The 26,213-nt window shown below is 50.3% G+C and overlaps 1 protein-coding gene across 4 annotated transcripts in view; it reads right to left on the bottom strand.

Annotated features, from left to right (window-relative positions):
• The window catches only part of CEMIP (cell migration inducing hyaluronidase 1), a 160,708-nt gene that overhangs the window by 16,840 nt on the left and 117,655 nt on the right, over window positions 1–26,213 (bottom strand). For all 4 annotated transcript variants that reach the window (XM_027957132.2, XM_042235148.1, XM_042235149.1 and 1 more), the window contains 11 exons: window positions 23,551–23,726; window positions 21,199–21,408; window positions 14,665–14,870; window positions 13,837–13,906; window positions 12,385–12,513; window positions 10,775–10,860; window positions 9,641–9,772; window positions 8,396–8,431; window positions 8,160–8,315; window positions 4,638–4,818; window positions 3,146–3,361 (listed from right to left, as the gene is read on the bottom strand). In XM_027957132.2, coding sequence (XP_027812933.1) covers window positions 3,146–3,361; window positions 4,638–4,818; window positions 8,160–8,315; window positions 8,396–8,431; window positions 9,641–9,772; window positions 10,775–10,860; window positions 12,385–12,513; window positions 13,837–13,906; window positions 14,665–14,870; window positions 21,199–21,408; window positions 23,551–23,726 — 1,598 coding nt within the window. The remainder of the gene's footprint in view (window positions 1–3,145; window positions 3,362–4,637; window positions 4,819–8,159; window positions 8,316–8,395; window positions 8,432–9,640; window positions 9,773–10,774; window positions 10,861–12,384; window positions 12,514–13,836; window positions 13,907–14,664; window positions 14,871–21,198; window positions 21,409–23,550; window positions 23,727–26,213) is intronic.

Genomic DNA, 26,213 nt, shown 5'->3' with positions numbered 1-26,213 from the left:
AAGGTATTGCATCTTAAAGCCTGTGGTAAGCTGTAAATTGAAGGAAGGATATTATCATTATTATTTTTTAGTGTTTACATGTTCTTTTCCCATCCTTTTATATTTTAATTTATTTTTAATTGGAGGATAATTGCTTTATGATATCGTGATGATTTCTGTCATACATCAGTATGGATCAGCCATAGATGTCCCCTCTCTCTTAAACCTCCCTCCCATGTCCCACCCCTCCCCTCCCCTCTAGGTTGTCACAGAGTACCAGGTTGAGCTCCCTGCATGAACTGCAAATTCCCACTGGCTATCTCTTTTACATATGGTAGCGTATATGTTTCAACACTACTCTCTCAATACATCCCACCCTCTCTGGAAAGGAGAATATTAATAATAATCAACCAGTAGTGAATTCTGATAACCTCCAAGCTTGGTCAGCCCTTTTCCGCAGAAGATGAGCAACGTATCAGTAAGAAAGGGTGGGAAGGAAGCTCAAGATCAAGGCTCCCTCCACACGGGATGTCTCGGCCCTGAATCAGGGATGCTCTCACTTTCAGAGTGTGGCTGTAAGGCATAAGGGTCTGGTCACCCTTTAATTATGTGGGTCATGACTCCCATTCATCAGCTCCCTTCCGACCACACTTCCCTTCTGAGCTGCCCTGGACCATGATGTCACCTGCTCACTCCCAGAGCGTCAGACGCATTGTCCTGCCCACACACACAGCAGCCCCTCGGCCTGGACCATTCCACGGGTCCGCCTCCCCTGCAGAGCACTGGGGTGGGCCTGAGGAAGTCTCGCGTGGGGAGAGGGGTGCCCCTCCAGGCTCCATCAGCCGTCTGCACTGGGTTTGTAGCATGGCCTGGTACTCCTTCCACATGCCTCTGTCAGCATTTCCCAGGCTCTGTGGCAACTCTTTCCAGCCTGATTGTTCTCTGCAGACCCCCTGGCTCAGGCCCACTCTCTACCCCTTCAGTGCATCACCTCCCCTTCTACTGTGGAAAGAAACACCCTGGACCTCTCTGACCCTGGCCCCTTCTTCCTCTGTTCCCTTCTCCTGCTAAATGTCAGCCCCTCTTGCCTCTGCTGGAATCTATTCCCAGCACAGCCCTGCCCCCAGGGGCCACCATGGCCCTTTCCCTAGCTCCCGGCTCTGTCTCTTCCCAGATGTCAAACCACCTTACCACCTTTAGCACTTTTCTTTCTTTTCTTTTTTGATTTTAGTTCCCCGACCAGGGAATGAACCCGGGCCCTTGGCAGTGAGGGTGCAGAGTGTTCACCACCGGACCTCTAGAAGTCCCCCTTTAGCTCCCTTCTAATGCCCACCCTGGATGCTGACATCCACAGTGGTGATAACTGCCTGCCTGTGGGGTGGTGGTGAAGACTTCCTCATTCCTATATGTTCCTACCCCTACTGGGGCCCCCCGGCTCACTACCCTCCTCATCTTACAGCTCTTTGTCTCCTTGGAGACTCGTTTCTTTTGCTTATTCAGTCCTGGTTATTCCTCTGCATAACATCAATATAGTCACCAATATTTTCACATTCCGGGTACTTTCCTTGCCTACTGCCCATGTGGCCACTGGGCATTGGGAATGTGGGCAGTGTGGCTGAGGCCCCAGATCTTAAATTTCATTTTAATTAATTAAAATTTCAAAAGTGGTGTAAGAGAGTTTTCCCTGAAACACAGCTTTATTGTTTTGGTAGGACTAGCTTTGACTTTAACTGTAGAAACTTTGAATGCAAACTAAATGGGCTACAAGCATCAAATATGCAGAGAATTTTGAAGACTTGGCACAGGAAAAAAAATGAATGTAGAATGCCTCATTAATGATTTTTTGTGCTGATTACATGTTGAGATGATAGCATTTTGAACATATTGAGTTAAATAGAGTCTATTATTAAAATAGATTTTACTCATTTATTTTTCCTTTTTAATGTAACTCCTGGAACATTTGAGCTCATGTGCCTGTATTTCTGGTGGAGAGGACTGGTGAGACACTTACATGCTCACTAAGAGAGTTCAACTATTATCCTGATTTTACATATAAGAAAACAGAGGCTTCAAGAGTTTAGGTAACTTGCCCGAGGTCACACAGGAAGTGCAGGAGCCTGACCTCTGCTTACAAAGTGTTTTCACTTGGGATTTTTGAAAATTCTATTGGGTGGGGAGAAAAAGTAAAAAGGAAAAGAAATGGCACAATCTCATGCCTTTTTATGACTCTTATTTTCTTGTGTATGTGCACCACATCTGCTTTATCCATTCCCCTGTTGATGGACACTTGGATTGCTTCCCTGTCCTGACTATTATAAATGGTGCTGTAATGAACATTGCGGTGCATGCATCTTTTTGAATTATGGTTTTCTCCACTCATATGCCCAGGACTGGGACTTCTGGGTCATACAGTAGTTCTGTTTTTAGTTTTTTGTTCTCTGTGACGGCTGTACCAACTTATATTTCCACCAACAGAGTAAGAGGGTTCCTTTTCTCCACACCCTCTTCAGCATTTACCATTTGCAGATTTTTTTGGTGATGAATTGGGAGAGTGGGATTGACATGTATACACTATGTATAAAATAGATAACTATCGAGAACCTACTGTGAGCACAGGGAGCTCTATTTGATGCTCTGCAGTGACTAAAATGGAAAGAAACTCTAAAAAAGAGGGGCCATATGTATACATATAGCCGATTCACTCTGCTGTACCGCAGAAACTAAGCCAACATTGTAAAGTAACTATAATAAAATTTTTAAAAAAAGAATAAAGAAGAAGCCCATGGGCTTTCCTGGTGGCTCAATGGTAAAGGACTGCCTGACAGTGCAGGGGACACAGGTGTGATCCCTGGTCCGGGAATATCCCACAAGAACTAAGCCCGTGTGCCACAACCAGTGAAGCCTGCACTCTAGAGCCCGTGCTCCGCAGCGAGAGAAGCCGCCACAGTGAGAAGCCTGGCACCGCAATGAGGGGCAGCCCCTGCTCGCCGCAACTAGAGAAAAGTCTGTGCGGCAACAGAGGCCCAGCTCAGCCAAAGGCAGACAAACAGACTAAGCGATTCTTTCAAAAAGAAGAAGCCCATGTCTCTCTCTGGCCTGGCTCAATGCTGGTCCCACGAGTAGATGACAGTGACCCCGAGGAGGCGCACCCCGCATCCCCACCCACCTGTGCATAGCGCCCGCTGCAGATGGCGCCTCTCCAGTCCGGAACGTTGATGCAGTCTGGGTGCCGGACCAGCCAGTTGTCGTCCTTGGTGAGGTAGGAGCCGGGGTATTCGGACACGGAGCCGTCCACATCGTGGAACACCGATGTCTTATCCCCGTCCATGTCCAGCTGGTTGAACCAGGGCCCGGGCTCCCCGAAGAAAACTCTGGAAGTAATCTGAACAGAAACCAGGAAAGTGAGGCTGGACCAGAAGATGGAGGGTGGGGGGTAGTGGCCATCGGCAGGCCAGGGTGAAGTTCCCGATTTCTGCTGATGCTACCAACCAGCCGATGCAGAGAGGCTCAGGGGCAGTTCAGGAAACTGCATGGCTCACCCTTCAGACGGAGCCAGAAAAACAGCCAAATGTCTGCTGTGCTTCGGCCCTCAGGCCCAGCATGCGGTTTTGGCCTCTACTCACTGGAGGGCTGGCTGCTGTGTGCAACCCCAGAGAGTACTATGACACGTGGCTCAAAAGACTGCAGGGTGTGGGGAGGTGGGCAGAGGAGTGTGTGTGTGACAGAGACAGAGAGGAAATGAGGTTGAGGTGGTGGTGAGTGTTTGCATTAGAAAGTATTACATATATATATAAAACAAACACACACACACATGTCAGGGGGATATGTGTGAGCAAGGATGTGTATGTGTGTGTGTGTGTGTGTGTGTGTGTGTGTGTATGGGTGAGTGTACACTGTTGTAGGAAGGCAGTCTTTCAGCATGAGCCCTTGGAGAGTTCCATGACTGAACTCTTTCAGGCCTCCAATGGCCTGAGTAAAGAAATTAAGTAACTTGAATTTCACATCTTTTCCCTCAGCTGCCAGGAACTGGGCAGACAGGCAAAGGGCAGGAGCAGGGGGAGGAGGAGGGGGAGGTCTGGGAATGCTGTAACCCAGAGAAAATGTACCCGGAGCCCTGGACCTGCCCATCTCAGGGGCAGCCCTCCATCCTGACCACCTCAGCCCCGGCTCCTAATTTGCTGCCGTCCAGGGCTAGGAGGACCCTGTTTATGTTTCAGTCTCCAGGAGAGATTAAACAGAGCTTCTTCTGCAAAGATTCCTTTGGAAACTGCTGTTTTTTTTTTTTTTTAAATGAATTGTGCCAACTGAAGTGGCCCAGTCACCAGACTGTAGAGGTTGAACCCAAGAGCTTTGGAGGAACAGAGCCTCAGAACTCTGAGGGCAGCGGAAAGTTCCTGGCAAGGCTTGGGTGGGTTTTGCGCGGGCTGAGGGCAGGCGGGCATTCACCCAGACTTGACCTGTGGGGCAACCTCTGCTTGTACTTTTCCAATTTGGCTGCAGACAGACCTGAGACGTGGCCTGACCTGCTTGGAGGAGGATGTTCAACCCCTGTGGTGGTGGCAACAGCTCAGACTCCAGGCCCCCGGGGACTTGTGAATCACTGGCCAAGTCTGGGTTTGCTGGGAGCCCACCCCGGGTCAGGGGGGAGGCCCACTCACCGGGACATCCTCAAAGGCGATGTTGGTGACGTTGTTGTGGGGGCAGCTCTGCCAGGCGTTGTTGAGACGGAAGGCCAGGGCGCTGGTGTGCCGGCCCTCCAGGGCTGCGAACTTGCGGAAGGTGCAGTTCTGGATGTTGATGGGGCCGTCATAAAACTGAATGCCTCGGATGGGAAAATTCCTGTGGAGTGAAGGGAGTCAGCTGTCAGGCTGATGGCCATGTCGGGCCGCCATGTTGTTGCACCCTCCAAGGTGGATGGTAATGATGGGTAAATCATTCCTCCTCCCTACTCAACCTCCCAAAACTGCCCCTATAACACAACATGATTGACTCAATAATTCATTCACTAAGAAAGCATTTACGGATGCAGTATGCATGCATCTGTGCTCAGTGGTGCCCGACTCTTTATGACCCCATGGACTATATAGGCTGCCAGGCTCCTCTGTCCATGGGGTTCTCCAGGCAAGAATACTGGAATGGGGGGCCATCCCTCCTCCATGGGATCTTCCTGACCCAAGCATGGAACCCACGTCTCCTGCATGGCCAGGCAGACTCTTCACTGTTGAGCCACTCGTACACATGAATAAATGACTGCTGGATGAATTATTAGATGGATGGATGGATGTCTAATTGCTGGCTTGAGGTTTGGGGGATGTTCTGAACAGACATTTCCCTAAATCTTTCCATCCTATCAAGAGTCATTGGATAAATATGGTGAATATTCTTGGAGAGTGCCAATATCAATATCATGTCCCTCAGGAGAGTACAGCCATTAGTCATTATCCCCTTAGTCTTGAGTCTTAGTTGCTATAACAATTTAATTAGATTAAGCCCCAGATGAGTTTCCGCTCTGTGAGTAAGCCTTTCGATGGACAGTGTGCTGGGTTTGGGAAACAAGGGAGCGGGAGGACACGGAACGGAAGGTATAGTGAAACGGAAGAGTAACTTCAATGTGATGTTTCAAGCACCCTTAGAAGAGAGGGCAGGACCCACGGGGAGGGCAAGCCTGTGAATTGGCAGAGGACCTCAAGAAAGCCCTGGTACCCAGGAGGCAGGGAAAGATGGAGTAAGAGGCAAAAGGCTTGGAGCTGGAGGTAGGAGGGGCTGCGGGAGAACTAGTGACTCAGAAATTCTACCCCGGGTCCAGCAGGGGGACACAAGATGCCGCTCTCCTTTGCCACAGACTCCTGAACAGGGTGTGGAAAACACAGGCCTATGGTGGCTGAGCTGATCCATCTTGGGCCTGGCCCTGAATCCAGACGTGCTCATTCTTCAAGCCTGAGTTCATGCTTTTACTGGTATCTCTACTTCAGGGGGTCTTCCCTGGTGGCTCAGTGGTAAAGAATCCACACGCCAATGCAGGAGACCTGGGAGGGAAAGATCCCCTGGAAAAGGGAATGGCAACATACTCCAGTGTTCTTGCCTGAGAAATCCCATGGACAGAGGAGGCTGGCGGGCTATGGTCCATGGGGCTGCAAAGAGTTGGACATGACTGAGCGACCTGACAGTAGCAACAACTACTTTGGGCCAGGACCCTCTCTTTCCACGGTAAACATAAAGAAAGAAGGGCAGAGCAAGGAAAACAAAGCAGAAAAGGGGTCTGTCCCTGGGGAGTGGCCACATTTCAGCTGTCCCCATCTCCAGAGCTGGGCTCCCCTCATCCAGGCATGTTCCCCCGAGGAAGGGCCTGGTCACACCAGTCTTGGCAACGCGCCTTCAGGACACCGTGTGCCAAGGACTTCTGGTATTTCTGTATCTCTCTGTTTGTAATTGATTAATATCATCGCCCTGAATCGTGTTCTCATGGAGCAAAAGCTCCGTGCATCTTTCCATTTAAGGTATTTTAGGGGCAGCCCGTTCTGACTAGCTCTATATTTAAACTATGTGCTTACTTTACGCTGGGACCCCAACCCAGGCCTATATAGGAGGGATCCCCCTCGATTCAGTCTGCGTAGTCCTGGGCTCCTGCTCTCAAACGCAGTTGGAGGAACCTGCCCGAGTCTGACCAAGCTGTCAGGCTTCCATAAACAAACTCACCTCTGGAAGTCATCAGGACACCCTGGCCCTGCGAGGCTGGGAACCCTCGGTGTGGAAACCCAAATACGCAGACCCAGAGTTGCTCGTAAAAATGATCTGAAGGGATTGCTACATAGCTTAGGCTAGACAGAAACAAGGGCTTCTAGATCGCTCATGCCCAAGGAGACTGTGGGTCTGTCCTCACAATCTTTTCTAAGATTCCCATCCCTCTAGTGCTGGGGGCTTAGGCCTGGGTCCCACCTGTAGGAGCAGGAAGGATAAATCCTTGAGAAAGAGGAGAAGGCTTGGGGGCAAGGCAGAAAGGGCCAATCTTAGCCCTCTGCTGCTTGTGGCTTAGCGGCTCGCTCTCTGGCTTGAATTCACGTCTGAGCAGAAACACCATCCTCACCGCTGACTCAGCCTGGAGTTTTCCAAGGAATTAAGCAAGTCCCTCTGCTCTGCTAGCTCATCACCTCTCCAAGTCACCCCCCGCACCGGCCCCCACCACATGGTTATCATCCAGCAATAGAGAGCCTCTGACACCCTCCCCAGGACAGCCGCGCTACTCTGCTGTTTAACAGACCTGATGGCTAGAAAATTCTTTCCCACACAAAACCAGTGCTGACTCTTAGGCACACATAGGGTGAGTTTCATCTTCTAAGTGCATGGCAGGTTCTGTGACAGCATCTCCCATGCTGTTCCCCTAAGTCTGGTCCCATCTTCTCTTGAAGATCCCTATCTCTATGCGATGTGACTGTGGGCTGCGTCGCCCTCTGAGTTACTCCCCTCAAGTGCTTAGGGCTGACTATCCTCACACCACTGTCGGGGGTGGGTGAGATGCTCCAAGTGAGTGGGCTGTCCAAGGAGAAAGGAAGCCAGGGTCACCCATCCTAGACACTAAATTCCCATGGATGTGGCTCAGAACCACATTATATGTTTTGACAGCTGTGCCCTGCTGTTGACACCCTTTCAACACAGTTTTTTGACTTCTCTCTCTCATTCTAGATTTCACCCCTCTGCTGGTTAATTGCAGTTGTTTCCATGATTTCTCTGGCCAGTAGAGAAAAGAGGAATTCACAGTCAACAGGTAGAGACCACATACTAGCATCTTTCCTTCCACTGCTGTCACTTAAGGTAAGCCACAAGTCCCTTGGATAGCAGGGTGATCAAGTCAGTCAATCTTAAAGGAAATCAACCCTGAATATTCATTGGAAGGATTGATACTGAAGCTGAGGCTCCAATACTTTGGCCACCTGACATGAAGAGCTGATTCACTGGAAAAAGACCTTGATGCTGGGAAAGATTGAAGGCAGAAGGAGAAGGGGGCGACAGGGAATGAGATGGTTGGATGGCATCACCAACTCAATGGACGTGAGTTTGAGCAAACTCCAGGAGACAGGGAGTGCTGGCATGCTGCAGTACATGAGGTCACAAAGAATCAGACACAACTTCATGACTGAACAACAACAGGTAGAACAAGGAAGCTGCTGCGCTTGCAAACCTACTGGCCTATGGGGAGGGTCCTTCCGCTGTGGTCCAAGCCACCAGGACCCCAGATCCTGTTGTCCATCATCTCTGTGCCAACATTGCCACTCTCGCCGACAAACAAGCTGTTCTTGATCTCCTGCTTGGAGCCGTCATCATAGGGGAAGGTTCCACCACTGCAGAGAGAAGGTGTCTGAGATGAGATGTCCGGAGATAGCATCCCACAGGTGTCAGGGGCAATGACCACTGCTCTTACCTGGCTAAGGTTAGGCCAATGCCATTGTCAGCAAACCTGGGGACAAGAGCAGACGGTCAGACAAGAGCATCTCAGACTTAACACACATAAAAGAGAGGCGCTCTCATGCATCTAAGCCTGTTCAGTGTCCCACATGCGCATTTTCAGTGAAGCCCTCATTGTGCTTCCTTCTGCTCTGGGTGTGTGTGTGTTCACAAGCTCAGCTATATCCGACTCTTTGTGACCCCAGGGACTGCAGCCTGCTGGCCTCCTCTGTCCATGGGATTCTCCGGGCAAGAATATTGGAGTGGGTAGCCATGCTCTCCTCCAGGGGACCTTTCTGACCCAGGGATCAAATCTGCATCTCTCAAGTCTCCTGCATTGGCAGGTGGGTTCATTACCACTAGCGCCACCTGGGAAGCCCATGTCTCCTTTAAATCAATCACAATAAAACGGGGAAATACACTTATTTCCCGTGTATAGCTTCTGGTGTCCCTTTTGTTTTGCCAAGTGGCATGTGGGATCTTAGTTCCCTGATTAGGGATCAAATCCATGTCCCATGCATTGCAAAGCAGATTCTTAACCCCTGGAACACGAGGATAGTCCATGGCCTCCCACTTTTAACACCAAAGGCAGACCAGGAGGACATTTTCCATTTCTCCTTTAGAGGAAACCCCAGCTCAGCTGCCTGTCCCTCTGGTTCTTGTCCAATGTGGCCATAGCTGTCCACGGGGACCTTCTATCAGAGTTTGGGGTTCCCTGTCTTCTTCCTCTGGGCTTGGAGTCTGATGTGCTGCTATTTCAAGTTTCAGTTCAACTGCTCACCTTGCAGGAAATTCACTCAACAGAGCCTCAGTGTAGCATGTCTAAGACGGAGATGAGGATTTATGTCTCTGAGAAACAGGGTAAGAAATAAATGCGACTAAGGATCCAGCACACAGGAAGTGCCTAGAAAGTGCTGGTTTCCTTCTTCCTTCCTTCTGCTGACTGGTGATATGAATGACTTTGTGACCTAGAGCCAAGCCCAGTGACTATTTGGGGGCAGTCATGACCCACAGCCACTGACATGGTGGACAGAAGCCACATGCTGCCTCTAGCAGGCTTTCTGGGTCACTGCCCACTGCTCTTCCATGTCCCTGCCTGGCTGGGCAGCCAGCAGGTCAAACACTGGTCTGCCTGGACTCCTCTGTCTTGCTCACATCTGTCTCTCACCCGGGGGAGGTGGGGAGGAACGCGGTCTCCATACTTTGCCCATGCCTCACTCACTTGCAGCTGTCCAACCACACGTCCCCGCCACGCAGCCAGGCCCCGTGATCTTGGTTCTTGTAGGCGGTGAAGTGTTTGATGATGGCTGGCTCCCGGGGCTTCAGTGGGTCGGCGTCCTGGTGGGGGCTGTATCTGGAACACACCATGGGAGGCACAGGTGACTGAGTTGTTGTGGAAGGGGTACTCTTGAACTGACTGCCCTTCTGGGTGGTGGTGAGCTTCTCTCTGAGCTTGGTGCCCAGAAGACTCAGGCTAAAGAGCAATCAACCTGCCCATCCTGGGCTCTGCAATAAGCTTTCTGAGCCTGACACCAATGTCAGAGGTCGTCTCTTCAGGCGCCAGCCCCATGCAGCCTACAGACATGTCACTTCTCTTGTTCATCATTGCCATTGAGGACCGCTCCCCTCAACCCTGGTCAAAGCCCCGGAGAAAGTTCAGACAGCCAGTCCTAACCCTGGCACTTGATGCAGACTGGGAAGGGGAGTCTGAGATGCCCTGCTCTCTATACCCCAGAGAGTAACCTTGACCTCGTGCCTTTTCTGGGCTGCTACATCTTAGCCACCAAATGGAGCACTGAGCCTGGATGTTCCTGACATCCAGGCCAGCAAAAATCTTCCACTGGGAGGATCATGTCACTGGTGTTGCCTACTCTTGACAGAGAGCAAGCACCTTGGTCTGTTCAAAGGGTACAGATTTTCCTAACTACCTGGAGGTTTGGGCAGCACATTTTAAAAGCAGCTCCTGGCCTTGGGCTGCACTCCAGATGTGTGTATAGGTACAACCTCAATGTTTCTTCCTATTAAATTGATGGCAAAATTCCTCCCTTCTTTTCTTTTCTCTTCACCTTTTCTATCCCAGCCCTGTTAACTTATTAAAAAGCAGGTATTGGATTTTGCTGATTTTTCTGGAAACCTCTTGAAATTTCTTTTTCCTTACAACTGCTAAGGCCTCAACCCTGACTCAGATTTGGCCCCACTCAGTTTTTCCCATAAAGTACCCCCAGCAGCTAGCTCCATGCACAGGACACAGAACGTGCCAAAAGATACTTGAAGGATGAATGGATGAGTGGATGAAGGGAGTAGGGCTGAGTCCAGAGGTCCCCGTGGAGTGCATGGACTCCCCAGGGTTGATTACCTGGCAGAGATGATGGAGAGGAAGGGCCGCTTGTCCTTGGCAGAAGCCTGGGTGGTTTTGACCCCATTGTCTATGATCATGCCAGCCTGGGGAGAGGGGACATTTAGGGACACATTATTGCGGGCTGCAGGCATCTTCTCACACCCAGCCTCACAGTGTACTCTTGAATGCTCCAGTAAAACCAGCTTTGCTCTCAGAATGTATTAATAGAGATAGGGGGTTCTGCAGTGAGGGAGGTGAAGAACATGGATTGCTCTGCACGCCTCAAGTCAAATCTGGAATAAGGTGTTGGTATAGATGAGGATGCTGAGGTTTAGATGGGGTTAAGTATTTTGTCCAAGGACATACAGCTAAGTCCATTACCAGAACTCACACTGCTTTAGGCAGTTATAAGCCCAGGTTCCAAATTAAAGACAATAGATAGGCTGTCTTGGGAAATGTGTCTGCAATGATGCAAAGAAAATGCTGAGCTTAAGCTTTGTCTTTACCTTGGAGCAGGGGTCTTTGATCCTCCCCCAGTTTTGTCTGTTTTTGCCTGACTCAAGGGAAAAAATCTCACTTTCTTATTTGGCCCCCAAGGTGTCCACTTCGTCAGCCACAGGTGAGCGTGGGTCTGGGCAACTGAACAAGATTGTTTAGGGTAGCTCTGTTCAGTCTACTTAGGGCTTGATTCCCTCGGCCTGTTAGGAAGGTTTGAACACATCATCTCCTCTTTATGTAACTGAGGACGCTGGCTACTGTGATCTTCAGCTGGCATGTAATTAAGCGGTGGGGAGGTGAATGAGTCAGAAGTGGGGCTCCATCCTCAGCACTTCCCTCATGAGTGTGACCTTGGGTAAATCCCATCACCTCTGGGGCTTCAGTTGCAGCCTCTGTAAGATGGGCTGATGACACTGAGGTCCTGCTATGAGGACCAAGTAGGACAGGCCAGGGGAAGAGCCGGGGGCAGAGGCCTTACACGGTGACATGGGGTCAGGGCTGACTGGGCGCCAGCACCATGCGCAGGGCTCCTCCCTGGCTCAGGCCTCAGAATCCATCCAGCTCGAGGGTCTTCTTGTCCCCTTCCCTCCCTGCCACCTTCCTCAGGGCCCGGCCCTCCCTCTGTGCCCAGGAGTCCTGGCTACCGTCCTCCCTCGAGTATTCCTCTCCTTTCCAACCTCCCCAAACATCAGGGTCCTGTGTGGCCCAGCCCCCGCTCATGGGGAGGCTTCTCGAGGAAGGGGTCGTGACAAGTGGCCAACAGTTGTCTCTCCACAGCCCCTCTTCCCCACCACAGCTCCCATCCCCACCATGTGCGCTGCAGAGTCACTCAGGTGCCCCAAGCAGGGGCCGCCAGGAGGAGCAGCCTGAGTGATGGTGCTTCCTGCCTCTCCTTTTGGCTCCGACCAGTTGCCAGGTGGAGGCCAAGGCAGGAACAGCCGCAGGAGAGCCTTGCTAAGGACAGCCAGGGCCTGGGAGGCCACGGAAGGCCGCTTTGTGTCCTTCAAGTCCAAGGCTAGGAATGCACTTGCTCCCGGCTGTCAGCAGTGGCAGTTCGGGCTCTAACCCTGTGCGGGCCTGGGAAGCCTGACCAATGGGCTGGCAGGGAGGCGCAGTCTGGAAGCTCTTACCCGGTAGTTGGAGTGTGCTCGGTTGTTAAGGAATTTCCCCAGTGGAATGTGCTCTGAATAACCCGGGGAGTACATGCCGGCCGAGGGGCCCGTCGGGACATGGTGAAAAATGAACCAGAATCCAGTTTCCTGGTGGAGGAGGACACAGGGGGAAAGACACAGAATTCAGCACCAGGGAGCTTCTTGTGGGGGTAACTGTATGGCCCGGACTTGGGGTGAGCCTAGTGCTATCACCCAAATGGCCCCACCCCAAACACCCCTGCAGGAAACAGTGAAAAGTATGAGGCAAATATACTTTGTGGGCGGGTGGGGTGTGAGGGTGTGGGAGTTCCATCCTGACTGTTAAAACATTTCGTGGGGTCCTACTGTATCAGCCATGGGAAACAAATGGCTGGATTTCAGAGCTACCTTGGGGTCCATCACCACCCCCTCTCCCAACACAGAACACAAGGGTTGCCTGAGCTTTTTCCTTAGCTTTTCCCTTTTATTCTGCAGACATGGAAGCTGAGGCCCAGAGACAGCAGTTGACCTGCTCAGGACCCCCAGGAAGGTGAGCAGCACAGAGGCCGGGTGAGAGGCAGGCAAGGTAGACAGAACGCCGTATTTGGACCCTCTGCCTGTCCCTGCCTGACCTTCCTCCCCATCAGCTGGTAGGTCATAGCATACATCTCATAGGGTTGATACAAGGTTGATAAATTACTGGAGTTCATGGGATTTCCCTGGTGGTTCAGAGGTTAAGACTCCACGGTCCCAGTGCAGGGAGCACAGATCCAATTCTTGGATGGGTAATTAAGATCCCACATGCTGCATGGTGTGGCCAAAAATAAATACAAATAAATAAACTTGCACACACAGCAACACAAAATAATTGTTTAATTATTAAAATTTTAAATTATTTTAAATTGTTATTAAAGTGTGAAAACAATTTTAAATTATTGGAGCTTAGAACACTGATATGCCAGGCATCTAACAGTGAGTTATTGATCACGTTAGCTACGATCATCAGTGTGACAAAGGGCCAGAGGCATCACTTAAAACCAAGTGCCCCTGGACTTCCCTGGTGGTCCAGTGGTTAAGAATCCGCCTGCCAATGCAAGAGACACAGATTGGATTCCTGGTCTGGGAGCTAAGATCCCACATGCTTCAGGGCAACTAAACCTCTGTGCCACAACTATCTAGATCCTGTGCTTCGCAATAAGAGAAGTCACTGTAATGAGAAGCCCTCACATCACAGCTAGAGAAAGCCCGTGCACGGCAATGAAGACCCGCTGCAGCCAAAAACAGAAAAAGAAAACCAAGTCCATCTGCCTCCCAAGCTGGCCCTTCCCTCCTCACCCTGCTCCTGTCTGTGTAGATGTCTAGACTGGGGCTCAAGGCATACATATTCTATATGCTGGACCTGGCCGTCTCCTCTACCCCAGCCCCACCCAAGGCAGGGATGTTTCTGCTCACCTCGGATCCTGCAGCAGCACAGTTTATGAGGTTGTTGTTGGGATTGGCCATCCAGAAGGTGGACACAGCACTGTGGACAGGGACAGAGATGGAGCAGCATCAGACGGAGGGCCACCGGCTCCAGTTCTGCTGCCGGGTTGGAGGGGTGCCCCAGGTCAAGGGCTCTAATGAAGCTTCGAGGAACCTCTTAGCAGTGATTTGAGAAGCCCTTGATTTGTTGATCTGAAGCCTAATTTTCTCATTAAAGTGGTATGCATTTACACCCCTAACATGCTCAGAATTTGAATGAGGTCTGGCTCTTGATGGTAGAAGCAAGTTTGTGGGTTAAATCTGAGATGGATCCTAGAATAAGCGGAAATAAGGGGAACCCAGGAAAGTGGCTGTTTCTAAGGGAGAGACCCTGGACTCAGAAGGGTGATCGCATAGGAAGCTCTGTTTCTCTGTCTCTCTGACTGTCTCTGTCTCTGTCTCTGTCTGGCTCTCTCTCTCTCTGACTATCTCTGTCCCGGACTTTGTCCTGACTCTCACGTCCGGAAGTGCACCGGGCAGCTGGCACCCATGTGCACAGGCTGTGGGTGCTGAGGGGGCAGCCTGCTTCCTTTCCTCAAAGGAGCCCTGTGTGTCACCCGGAAAAACCCAAGGATGAGAACAGTGGTCTCTCTGGACAAGACCGATGCCCATGAGGCCCAGTGAGAAGGGAGAGTAGAAAACACACTGTGCCTGAGCAGCTGAGAGCCTCCGGTGGTTAAGGCTGCAAGGTCTGAGCCACATAGGAGCCAGGACTGAGGAGTCAGGGGCTGGGTGGGAAGTCGCATGGGAGATGCTCACTTGCAGTCCTGCCGGGGCTTGGGGGTGTACCCCGGATAGGAGTCCTCCGTGATCGTCTTGCACATCTTGCTGTTGCGGTCAGAGGGGAGGAGGGTTCCAGACTTGACGAGGAGGCCGAGACAGTGGTCAAAAGTGTTGCGCTCTTCTGGCCCATCTTCCGTGAAGAAGCAGTGGCCCAAAGAGTTATAGCCTACAACATCCTTGACCTGCCGGGGTCAAGACAGGGGACAGGTCACCCAGCATCACCACTCATTTGCTCATTCATCCATTCCACACACACGCACAGCCTCAGGCGCCACCAGGCTCTGAGAGGGGCACTGGGCATTTGAAAATGGACCAGACATGGGTGTTGGGCCTGGGGAGGGTGGGACAGGGCGATAGAGCCAGACTTTAAAGTCCCTTGCAGCTGGGGCTATTGTGACTGAGGCTTCCCGGGGTGGGGAAAAGGACGAGATGTTAGAATGGGCCCACGAGGAGACTGTGGACGAGGTCCTGTGAGCCTAACCTGGTGAGGACACAGCGAGTACACTGCTTATGAGGACTTAGAGGATTTCACCAAGAGGTCCCCCAGAAAGGGCGGTGGGGAGAGTGCCACCTGGGGACAGCACCTGAGCCAGGCCAGGTGGGCTTATTGTAGGAAGACTGGCTCCTCACTCTGCCCTCACCCATAGACCCAAGCCAGCTTTGAAGCCCACAATCCATATCAAGTCTCATTTGAGAAAGCCAGAAAGGGATGCAAACTCCAGCTCTTCAATATCCTTCTTGGAATCATGGGTTCGGGGGGCTAAGCCTAGAAACCACTTGAAACATGGAGAGGCCTGGGGTACAGTCTCTCAGACAAGTCTTTCAAGCTCTCTCCAGCACACTCTCCCCACTTCACAACGAAGGAGTCCAGCTCCAGGATCTCCAAGGCCCCTCTGGGTCTGAATCTCAATGAACTCATTGATCTGAGAGTTAGAGGGCCCTCAGAGGGCCTCTGGGCAGAGCTGTACCTTCCTGACTCTGCTCACCAACATCCCTGACAAATGGGCATCCTGGTCCGGTTGAATGGCCCAGACGAGATGCTGGCTACCTCCCAAGGTGCCCTGTCCACAGTGGGGTGTGAGGATGGCAAGAAACACCTCACTACCTTGACTGAGATCTTCCATCTCCATCCCTGTCCCTGGGTCCTGACTGCCCAATGATATCACCCAACCAGGGAAACTCTTGCTCCCCTATGACATCATTCAACCTGATGCTGCAACAGGCCCTGGAAAAAATTCATCTATCACCCCCAAACAACTCCCCCCCCAGCACTGCTACCATTCAAGAGGTAATCCTGTATATTATGGGATGTTCTGCAACATCACTGGCCCCTACCCACTAGATGCCAGCAGAACCTTTTCAGCTGTGACAACCGTAAATATCTCCAGACATTCATTTCCAAGTATCCTATTGGGATAGGCTACCCCAGTGATTCAGATGGTACAGAATCTGCCTGCAATGCAGAAGACATGGGTTTGATCCCTGCATTGGGAAGATTCCCTGGAGAAGAAAATGGCAACCGACTCCAGTATTCTTGCCTGGAGAATCCCATGGACAGAGGAGCCAGACGGGCCACAGTCCAAGGGGTCAAAAAGAGTCGAACATGACTTAGAGATTAAATAACAATTTCATTGGGAAAGGGAAGTGACAAAATTGCCCCTGTCTGAGAAGCACTAATCCAGGGTAAACACCCCACTTCCCTCCGAAGTCTCTTCTATGACAAATCTTACCTACGCCCCCAACTCCCATGCAACCTTCCGCTAGAAGCATCCGGAACTAGGACCCTTCATGTCCCAGCACTGGCCTGGGCGCTTATACCTTTTAATCTTGCTGAAATCTTACATAATTCAATAATGATATTTTTTTCTTTTAGAGATGAGGAAAATGAGACTCAGAAAGGTTGAGTGATTTGCCCAAGGTCATGCAACCCACATGTGTGAAACCAGGGCTGAAACCCAAGTTTTCTAACTGTGTCCATCCACCTGTAGGGGTGGGTCACAAGCACAGCTGCCCTGTGCCAGGCAAGCTCTCTGTTCTCTCAAACAAGTATCAGCCCCTTGATCTTTGATAATAGGCAAGGGCGTGGTCTTGAATGCTATTCAGTCCCTCAATAAGCATTTTAGCCAATACCAAGGTCACGCAATGGGACTGCTTCCTTTCCTCCTAGTGAGCAATGAAAGTTTCTTATAAATAGCCTGGGCAGACAAGCCTGGGAGGAAGAGGTGAGAAAGCATGGGTTGCTGGTCCTGGCAGGGACATCTGAGAGCAAGTTCAATGCCTTCACTTAACAGAGGAGGCCACTGAGGCCCAGAGGAGGGTGGTGGAGCCATGTTCAGACCCGGGCCTCCTGCCTGCTGCCCACAGTTCCTCTTAAATCCCATGCACCCAGTTGCCCATTGTCTGGATCATACTTTGGTTGCCATTCTCTGAATCCAAGTGAATAATGAATACATTCTTATTCTAACAAATGGCTGAAAAAGAAATTCCCTCCTCTTGAGTTGTGCCCTGGAGAGAAAAATCCTTATTGAAAGGAATAAAAATAACTCCTACTTGCTGGGTGTGAAATGCTTTACATATATTATCTCATCCAATCCTCATCCAAACTACTATTCCCTTTCAACCAATGACATCGAGACTTAGAAAGTTGCCCCAGTCCCTTCTCTTGCAAGGACGGATGGAGACTTGCTTCTCTATCTGTCTGATCTAAATTTTGTGTACGAACCAGTTCTCAACAGCACCAGAGAAAAAACGCTCCTGTCTTGTGTTACGTTTCTTTCTTCTCTTTAGGAGTGGGGTGAAGCAGCATACAGAGTCAAGAGAGCAGTGTGATAAGGTAGAAGAAAGCCCTGGGCTGGGAGTGGAAGACACAAGTTCAAGTTTGGCTTCACCACAGACTTGCTGTGTGATTTGTGAGTGTCCTTAGGGAGACTTCTGAAATCCCTTCCAGCCCTAACACTGGATGACAGCTCTTCCTTAGAACAGTTCCTAGAATTAAGACCCTTGAACTATGATACGGCTTGAGATGGGTACATATAGATAGATGACAGATACGTAGGTGGATAGACAGATGTTGCTGTTCGGTCTCTCAGTCGTGTCTGCGTCTGTGACCCCGTGGGCTGCAGCATGCCAGGTTTCCCTGTCCTTCACTCAAACTCATGTTCATTGAGTCGGCGATGCCATCCAGCCACCTCATCTTCTGTCACCCCCTTCTCCTCCTGCCCTCAATCTTCCCTGCACCAGGGTCTTTTTCAGTGAGTCAGCTCTTTGCTTCAGGTGGTTAAAGTACTTGAGCTTCAGCTTCAGCATCAGCCCTTCCAAGGAGCATCCAGGGTTGATTTCCTTTAGGATTGACTGGCTTGATCTCCTTGCAGTCCAAGGGGCTCTCAGATAGCCAGAGAGGAGCTGGATAAACAGACGCACACACGGACATGTGGTGTTCCCACCGAATCCTCATGTTCGCTATCTGGAAGCAATGTGCGCGCTCCTGGCCATTCTCTTGCCCAAACTGCATTTTCCCTTTGTGCTTCCCTCATGACTGAGATCATGAAAGCGATTCCTGACAGCCGTTTTCAGTCTTCAACTGTTGTAAAGTGGAGTCTAGGCATGAGATTTTGAGGGGTAAAATTCCTCAGCTCTTAGGACCTGCTTCAGTTAGAGTGACCCATGTAGTTTATTGTCTCAACCAGGACATTTTTGAGAATGAAAGTGGGAACTATTAATATCAATTGACTATTAACTATTAAATATAATTAATTATTAAGTTGATAATTATATTAACATAACTGCTATTAACTATTATTTATTAGTAATTGGTTTAGGGACAACAGCTGTAAACCGGAACTGTTCGATGCAAATCAGGGCTTAGGGTCACCCCAACTACGAGGACTTCCTCCTGCAGCCTGCACACAACGTGAAAAGGAAATGACTGAGACAAATACGAATGGGGGAGGGGATGGGATGCACTGGGAGACTGGGACAAATACGAATGGGGGAGGGGATGGGATGCACTGGGAGACTGGGACAAATACGAATGGGGGAGGGGATGGGATGCACTGGGAGACTGGGACTGACAAATAAATACTACCCTGTGTAAAACAGATTCATGCTGATATATGGCAAAAGCTGTCACAATATTGTACAGCAATTATCCTGCGATTAAAATAAATCAATTAATTTTAAAAACCAGATAACTAATGAGAACCTGCTACATAGCTCAGGGAACTCTACTCAGTGCTCTGTGGTGATCTAAAGGAGAAGGAAATTCAAAACAGAGGGGATATATGTGTGTGTATAGCTGATTCACTTTGCTGTATAGCAGAAACTAACACAACATTGTAAACCAACTATACACCAAAAAAAAGCAATTTAAAATATAAAACAAATACAAACAGAAGTGAACTGTATACCTGATTCTGCCTTCTAGGGTGAGTATGATATAATTCGTCTTAGTGAGAAACTTGGCCTTAAGTATGACCTTATTAAAAGGAAGACTGTAATTTCTGAGCTTCTGCCATCTCTGCCTCCTCTTTTTTTTTTTTTTTTTTTTTTTGAGCTGCTAAGGAAAAGAGCTTTGGAGTAGGCGGTGATTTGTTTTGCAGCCTGTGTTAATGAGCTACACCCGTGGGGGATTCATGTTGATGTATGGCAAAACCAATACAATATTGTAAAGTAATTAGCCTCCAATTAAAATAAATAAATTTAAATTAAAAAAATGAAAATGCAGATATAAGTTGGAAAAGGAAACCAAGAACTCAATCATTCTGCCTAATGAGGAAAAGAGTGAGTTTCTAAGGTGGCCCAGGACAGGTGGGGAAGGGCACTGCAGGACCCCCACAACCAGGTAGAGGGAGGGAGGGCTTAAGAAGAAAAACCAATCTCTCCATTTCCAGCTGATGTCTGCGCTGATCTGTGATGCACACTCCGCACCACACACACCCCCCCCGCCTCTTGGCCCATCTCCTTCCCACTCTGCCAGGAGAAGCCCTAGCCTCTGAACCTTTGGGGGAAAACAGGGCCAAGGGTCTGTTTTCCTCATGTGGGCTCAGGAGGGGAGGAGAGATGAGAGCAGCTCATGAATCAAGAGATGAGTAAGGGACTTCCCTGGTGGTCCAGTGGCTAAGAATCTGCCTGCCAGTGCATGAGCCACGAGCTTGATTCCTAATTCAGGAAGATCCCACTTCCCCGGCTTCTCCACAGTTTTCGTCTCCATGGAGATGTCCCCTTGCAGCACTGCCCTGACAGAAGCCCCTGAGAACAGCCCTCCAGCCCCACCCAGAGCACTTTCCATGCTCTGACCACCCCCCACTCCACGTGAGACTGTTTCCCACAGGAGACTTAGAGAGGGTGAGCAACTTGCCCAAGGTCCATAGCTCAACACCTGTGGACCAAGCCTTTCTAGACTATGCCTCCAAATCCATGCTGTCCCCTTTATACTGATGAGTGGCCCTGCTAGGAGAATTTACTATAATGTACTAGGAAGTGGTGGGCATGGTGTAAACCAGAGCAAAGCCCACCTTGGGGTGGGGGTGCTATGACTTTGCCCCAATCTATCGTGGCCAGGCAGGAATGTGGGTCTAGTGTTGCCAATTCAGCCTACTTCTCAAAAGAAGCCAAGAATCCAAGATTTTATGTGAAATCTCTCCATTTTCAAGTGATGAAAACTCATTCAAATATTTCTTTAAACACTTAAGCCAAACAAAACACATCTGGCCACTGGGTTCAGTTTGCTGGGTGCCATTTTGTGACATCCGGTTTAAAAGTTCACAGAGGATGTGAGTTTGGTCCACTGAAAGAAAGTTCCATTTCATGTAAAATTATCAAATGTTTCTCTAAACGTGATACAAGCCAAACAAAACACAAACTGGACTCAGCATGCAGGGTGCCATTTTGTAATGTCCAGCTTTAAAATTATGGAGGATGTAAGCTGCGCTCACTTAAAGGAGGATCAATTGAGTGTAAAAGTTATCTGTGCAAATCAAGACAAGCCACACACACACACACACCAACTTACTAATGAAGGCATTTCCCCCAGTGCTTATTGCTCTGAAGACACTTGGTTCAACAGAAGAAAAAGGGAAAGGGCCCACTCCTGCCGCCACTGCAAGCCCGTCAGGCAGGCTTGGCATGACCCCTGCCTCATTTGCAGTTAAGCAGATTCATCATGATGCACAGTCATGGAATGATCCTTGGGCAAACCAAGCAGCAGAAGAGCTAGACTCCCTGTGACCACTGAGTGCTCACCCATCTCTGTAGCTTGGTGCCCTTTAGCAAGGATACACCCTTATTTTCTCCTTTTTTGGTGGGTTACCTCTTCTCAATCCATATTGTTCTCAAATTTGAGCCAAGGATGGTTCCACCCCCAATGGCCCTGGGCCAAGTGACTAGATCTAAAACATCCCACCATTGCTAACGATCCCTGGGCCCAGCAGTAAGCAGATTGGCCTCAGGGAGGGAAATGAAGGAGATGAAGGGGCTCTGGATCCCTTGCTGCCCCGGGAAGGAAGTGCTTACCAACAAGCCATTGGAGCCGTGGACAGTGACACAGCGGGAGAACGTGTGGTGGATGGAGAGATCCTTGACATACGTGGGCGGGTCGTAGCCTCCCTTTTCATCCACGTCGCCTGCCAGGTGGAAGTGAATTGGGTACTGACCAATCAGCTGCTGGCCCATGTGCTTCAGCTCCACGCCCTCCAGGTGTGCGGCCTTGAATCCCAGTGCAAACTGGGAGAACAGAGCCCAGAGTCAGAAGGGGTCCATGGGGTTGCTCCCTGATCCCCCTCGCTGGTGCCCACATTTCAGAAATGCACATACACCTGTTGTCCTCAGAATGTTTCACTGAGACCCACCTCAGGGACTCAGTTCATCAAAGACATTCTCTGCAAATGGGTTGAGATGTCTGACTCTTCCTACCTCACTGGAGACAGGGTGCTGCTGATAATATTGTGATGAGCAGGGCAACGGATTGTGTGGGATCAAGAGGTGCAGCGGGAATGTGCGGTGTCTGGAGTTTGCCTCAACTTTCTTTTCCTGCCTCCTAAGCTACTGAGCATTATGAGAAAGGGGTGACCCTGAGATAACCTGGGGGACGCTAACAAGAAGCATGCCCTAGGTGGGTTAGGGAGCCCAAGAGAGGATGGACGCTGGGGCAGTAAGAGCCCAGGTTGTGGTCCCTCGCTGAGGCCCTCTCCTGGCTGGGGGAAGGGGAAGCTGAGCTTGGGGTCTTCATCAGCCCATGACTCCAGTAGTGTGTGTGTGAGCTGTAGGGTGTTCCACACGCTTATGTCATAGTACACTCAGAGCCATTGCTACACATTTCAAAGGACCCACTTGATCGCAATGAATGTCTATACTCCAGGAACTCACCATGAAAGCACAGTTCAAACACAATTCCTGCCCCAGGTTGAGCTCTGCTAACTTCTACTAGGGAAGGATGACTTCAGGACATGCTAACCATTCCTTCCAAAAACAGGTGCCCATGGAAATGCTGACTCTAGCAGTGGCTGCCCTGGAGAGCTGTGTTAAGAATGATTCTGGGTCTAGTTTGGGCAAAGTGGGAAGGAGTGCTCTGGTCACTCAGGGATTCACTCTCAAGATGAGAAACAGGATTGTAGCAGCGTGAGTGACATAAACCTGCTATTTTTGCTTTAATCTCTCTAATGATTTTATACTACCACCCCTGCCCCCTCTCCTCCCCAGACACTGATTGGAAATATGTAGAAGTGGTATTGGAGGGTGCAGTGACTGGGATGTACTGCTTGAATTTAATGAGCAGGGGCTGGAGATGCTAGAAATCTTATTATATAGACCCCTGCGACAAAAAGAAAATTGTCTTACCTATGTCAGCAGGGACTCCATGATGAACTGTTTCACTCAATTATTGCTTTCTGTTAGATTACTAAAAATAGTCTTATCCTTAGAGCATATGGATTTAGCTTCAAAAGAATTATTTTTACAAAACCCCAGGGTATACTGTTATTCTACCAGTTTTAACCTCAAATCACTGAAAGCACTGGCTTCATGAAGGAGGCTGGCATGTCTTAGGATATTCAATATGCCAGGTATAGGCACCTTATAGAGAGATGCTAAAGAAATTCCCCTATGAGCTGAATGCTAGGAAAACATGAGCTCCAGTGAATTGATACTATTTTTCTTTGTTGCGCAGTGAGAACCCCTGTAGCTCATCATCTCTGCCTTGGTCTTGAGTCTCTACTGGGAAACTCACAGGTAAATGTGAAGCTAGAACTTCTAGTTCTCCCTTGCTTATCACTTTCTCCGTATTTTAACAGTGTGTGTGTGTGTGTGCTAAGTTGCTTCAGTCGTGTCCAGCTCTTCGCGGCTCCTCTGTCCATGGATTACCCAGGTAAGAGTACTGGAGTAGGTCGCCATATCCTCCTCCAGGGGATCTTCCCAGCCCAGGGATCAAACCTGAGTCTCTTTTGTCTCCTGCACTGGCAGGTTCTTTACCACTAGCACCACCTGGGAAGGATCTATTATAAATGTGACTTTGTGTGAGTTAAATGCCTCTTCTTTTAGAAAGTCCTCAGGGCTAACTAATGAAGAAAGGGAATGAAAGCCATGATTGAAAATTGGAAACCATGAAGGCAGGAAGCACAGTGTGATGGGTGCCACAGACCTGGGGAGTGGGTGTTCCTCATCGTCTCTCTCAGCCCCAAGCACTGACAGATGAAATTGCACCCCAGTGGGTGATACACAAGCCTCCTCCCGCTTCCAGAGGGTCTCCCTCTCTTGATCCTACCCCTTGCCTCCCAGTCCCTTCCCTGCCAAGCACCCCTGCCCCCAGGATGGCGTTGTGCGAATCCTCCTGGCTGGGTTGACGGGCTCTGCCAGGTAGATCTGTCGTACCTTGATGTGGCCCCCAAAGGTGTCGAAGTCAAAGAAGTTGCAGAGGTGGTTGCTGTAGGGGTAGCACTCATCCTCCATCTCCCCCATCACCACGATGTTCCGGCTCAGGAGTCCCACCTCGGCACGCATGTCCACACCATCGATCTCCTCCCCGATGTGCAGGTACATTGGCTTGCCTAGGGCAGAAGAAGGGAAGCAGGGAGCATCAGAGGTGCTGCCTGTATCCACTGTGCCCAGGACCCACCAGGGGCTTCCACTGCTTCTGTGGTACGTGGGGTTGTCCAGGACCCTGAGCCCCATTTTATAGAAGAGTGAAGCCCAGGGAGATGAAATTACTTGCCTGGATGAAGAGCCAGCCACGAACGCTCATGTCTGAAGCCCATGGCAGACATGGCTATTTGTCCCCTAATTCCTACCCCCTTTCCGCTTGTCAGTACTAGAAACTTCTATGTTAGCTGATATAAGACCCCCCGGGACAACCATACTCCCTAGCCTCCCCGAAGGTCAGCGTGGTCAGAGGATGAGCAGAGGCGACGCGTGCACCCTGCAGGCGGCTCCCGCTCTCCCCCGGGGCTGGGATGTGGGCACTGGTGGTGGGCCAGCCTTGCCTGTGTGAGAATATACCCTGGAAATGGTCCAGCAACCAGAGGGAAGAAACCTGGGCTCTGGATGATCCCACAGAGCTCACACCCTAGACTGCCTACCAGTTGAGTTTCTTATGGACACAAGACGAATCCCCTCTTCAAAGCCACTGTGATTAAGGGAAGCCTAGCGTGCTGCAGTCCATGGGGCTGCAGAGTCGGACCAGACCGAGAGACTGAACAACAACAAAAACAACAGGCTGCCTTTAAATTCAGCTCGTCCCTGAGACTGCTGACCTGGCTGCTAGGTGCTGTCTCTTTCTTCTGAGGATGTAATTATAGACAGCAACAGTCTCTTGTGCTGATTTGCAGCCCGAACCATACCCCGGACACCGCTTGGCTTTCACTGTGACCTTGACTAGAACCAGCAGGGCACAGAGCTCGGCCCCTTGATACCACTGGTGCCCACATGCAAAGGCTGTGGTTGCACTGAGCCCCGAGGAGCACCCGCCGACAGTGACCTCACCCTGCCCTCTCAGCCCCGGGGAGGGCTGGCTCCTCTGTCCAGTCCTTCACCTAGCTTACATCCCGTGGGTGGGTCTGCATTCTTTCAGAGGATGTTTATTGCCTTGGATTTCTGCAGACTCAGGGAGGTGGTGGTTTCTTTGAAGCATCTCAGTTCAAGATGCGAGACCAGTGCCTGGCAAAGCTGAGAAAATATTCCCTTTGGAATTGGTATTCGCCTCCTCCAGCTATAGTAACAACTGACCACAAATTTAGTGGTTTAAGACAACAGAAATTTCTTATTCTTTTTTGGTCATGCCATGTGGCATGTGGGATCTTAGTCCCCCAACCAGGGATGAAACTCATGCCCCCTGAAGTGGAAGCACGGAGTCTTAACCACTGGATCTTCAGGGAAGTCCAAAGACAACAGAAATGTCTGACAGTCCTGGAGTTCAGAAGTTCAAAATCCATTCCACCAGGTTACAGTCAGAAGTCGGCAGTGCTGGTTCTGTTGGGAGGCTCCAGGCCTTTTGCAGATCCAGATAGTGGTCAATGTTCCTGGGTTGTTCAGTCGCTTGATCGTGTCTGATTCTTTGTGACCCCCTGGACTGCAACACGCCAGGCTTCCCTGTCCTTCACTATCTCCTGGAGTTTGCTCAAGCTCATGTCCATTGAGTCGGTGATGTCATTCATCTCATCCTCATCCAATCATCTCATCCTCATCCACTTCTCCTGCCTTCTGACTCTGACCTTCCTATACCTCTCTTTTAAGGACCATTTTGGGCTTCCCTGGTGGCTTGGTGGTAAAGAATCCACCTCCAATGCAAGAGACGTGGGTTCAAGCTCTGACTTGGGGAAGATGCCACATGCTGCGGACTAGCTAAGCCCGTGTTTCACACCTACTGAGCCTGTGCTCCAGAGGCAGGGGAACCGCAACTACTGAGCCCAAGTGCTGTAACTACTGAAGCCCACACACCTGAGAGCCCACGCTCCACAGCAAGAGAAGCCCCCACAATAAGAAGCTCATGCATCGCAACTGCAACTAGAGAGCTGCCCTGCTCGCCACAACCAGAGCAAAGCTCAGGCAGCAACGAAGACCCAGCACAGCCAAAGCAAATAAATAAATACTTAAGGACCCTTTTGATTTCACCTAGCCCACCCAGATAATCCAGGCTCACCTCCCATCTCATGAGCCTTAAGGACATCAACCAAGTCCCTTTTGTCACCAAAGTAATATTCGCACACGGCTCCAAGGAGCACAGCACCCTGCCCAACTGCCCGCAGGATGGACAGAGTAAAACCCAGACTCTTGTGGGCTTATCCACCAACACTCACTCCCTCACAGCCCTTTCTGCTCCAGCCAGACCCCACCACCCATCCTACCCATAGCAAGCCTCTGCTTTTTTACATCTTAGAGATTTTACCTAAGCTGCTCTCTCTGGCCAGGACAGCCTCCTCCCTTTGTCCATGGAGCAAATCACTTTGTTCCTCAAGATCTAGCTCCTTTTCAGTGAAGTCTTCCCCGACCGTCCTCAACATCAGCTGTGGATCCCTGAACACGTCATTTAAGCTCCCTGA

Source organism: Ovis aries, chromosome 18 (genome assembly GCF_016772045.2).
Source record: "Ovis aries strain OAR_USU_Benz2616 breed Rambouillet chromosome 18, ARS-UI_Ramb_v3.0, whole genome shotgun sequence".
Classification (NCBI taxonomy): domain Eukaryota; kingdom Metazoa; phylum Chordata; class Mammalia; order Artiodactyla; family Bovidae; genus Ovis; species Ovis aries.
Note: the sequence above shows the minus strand (reverse complement) of the source record. Positions and strands in the feature narration are given on the sequence as shown.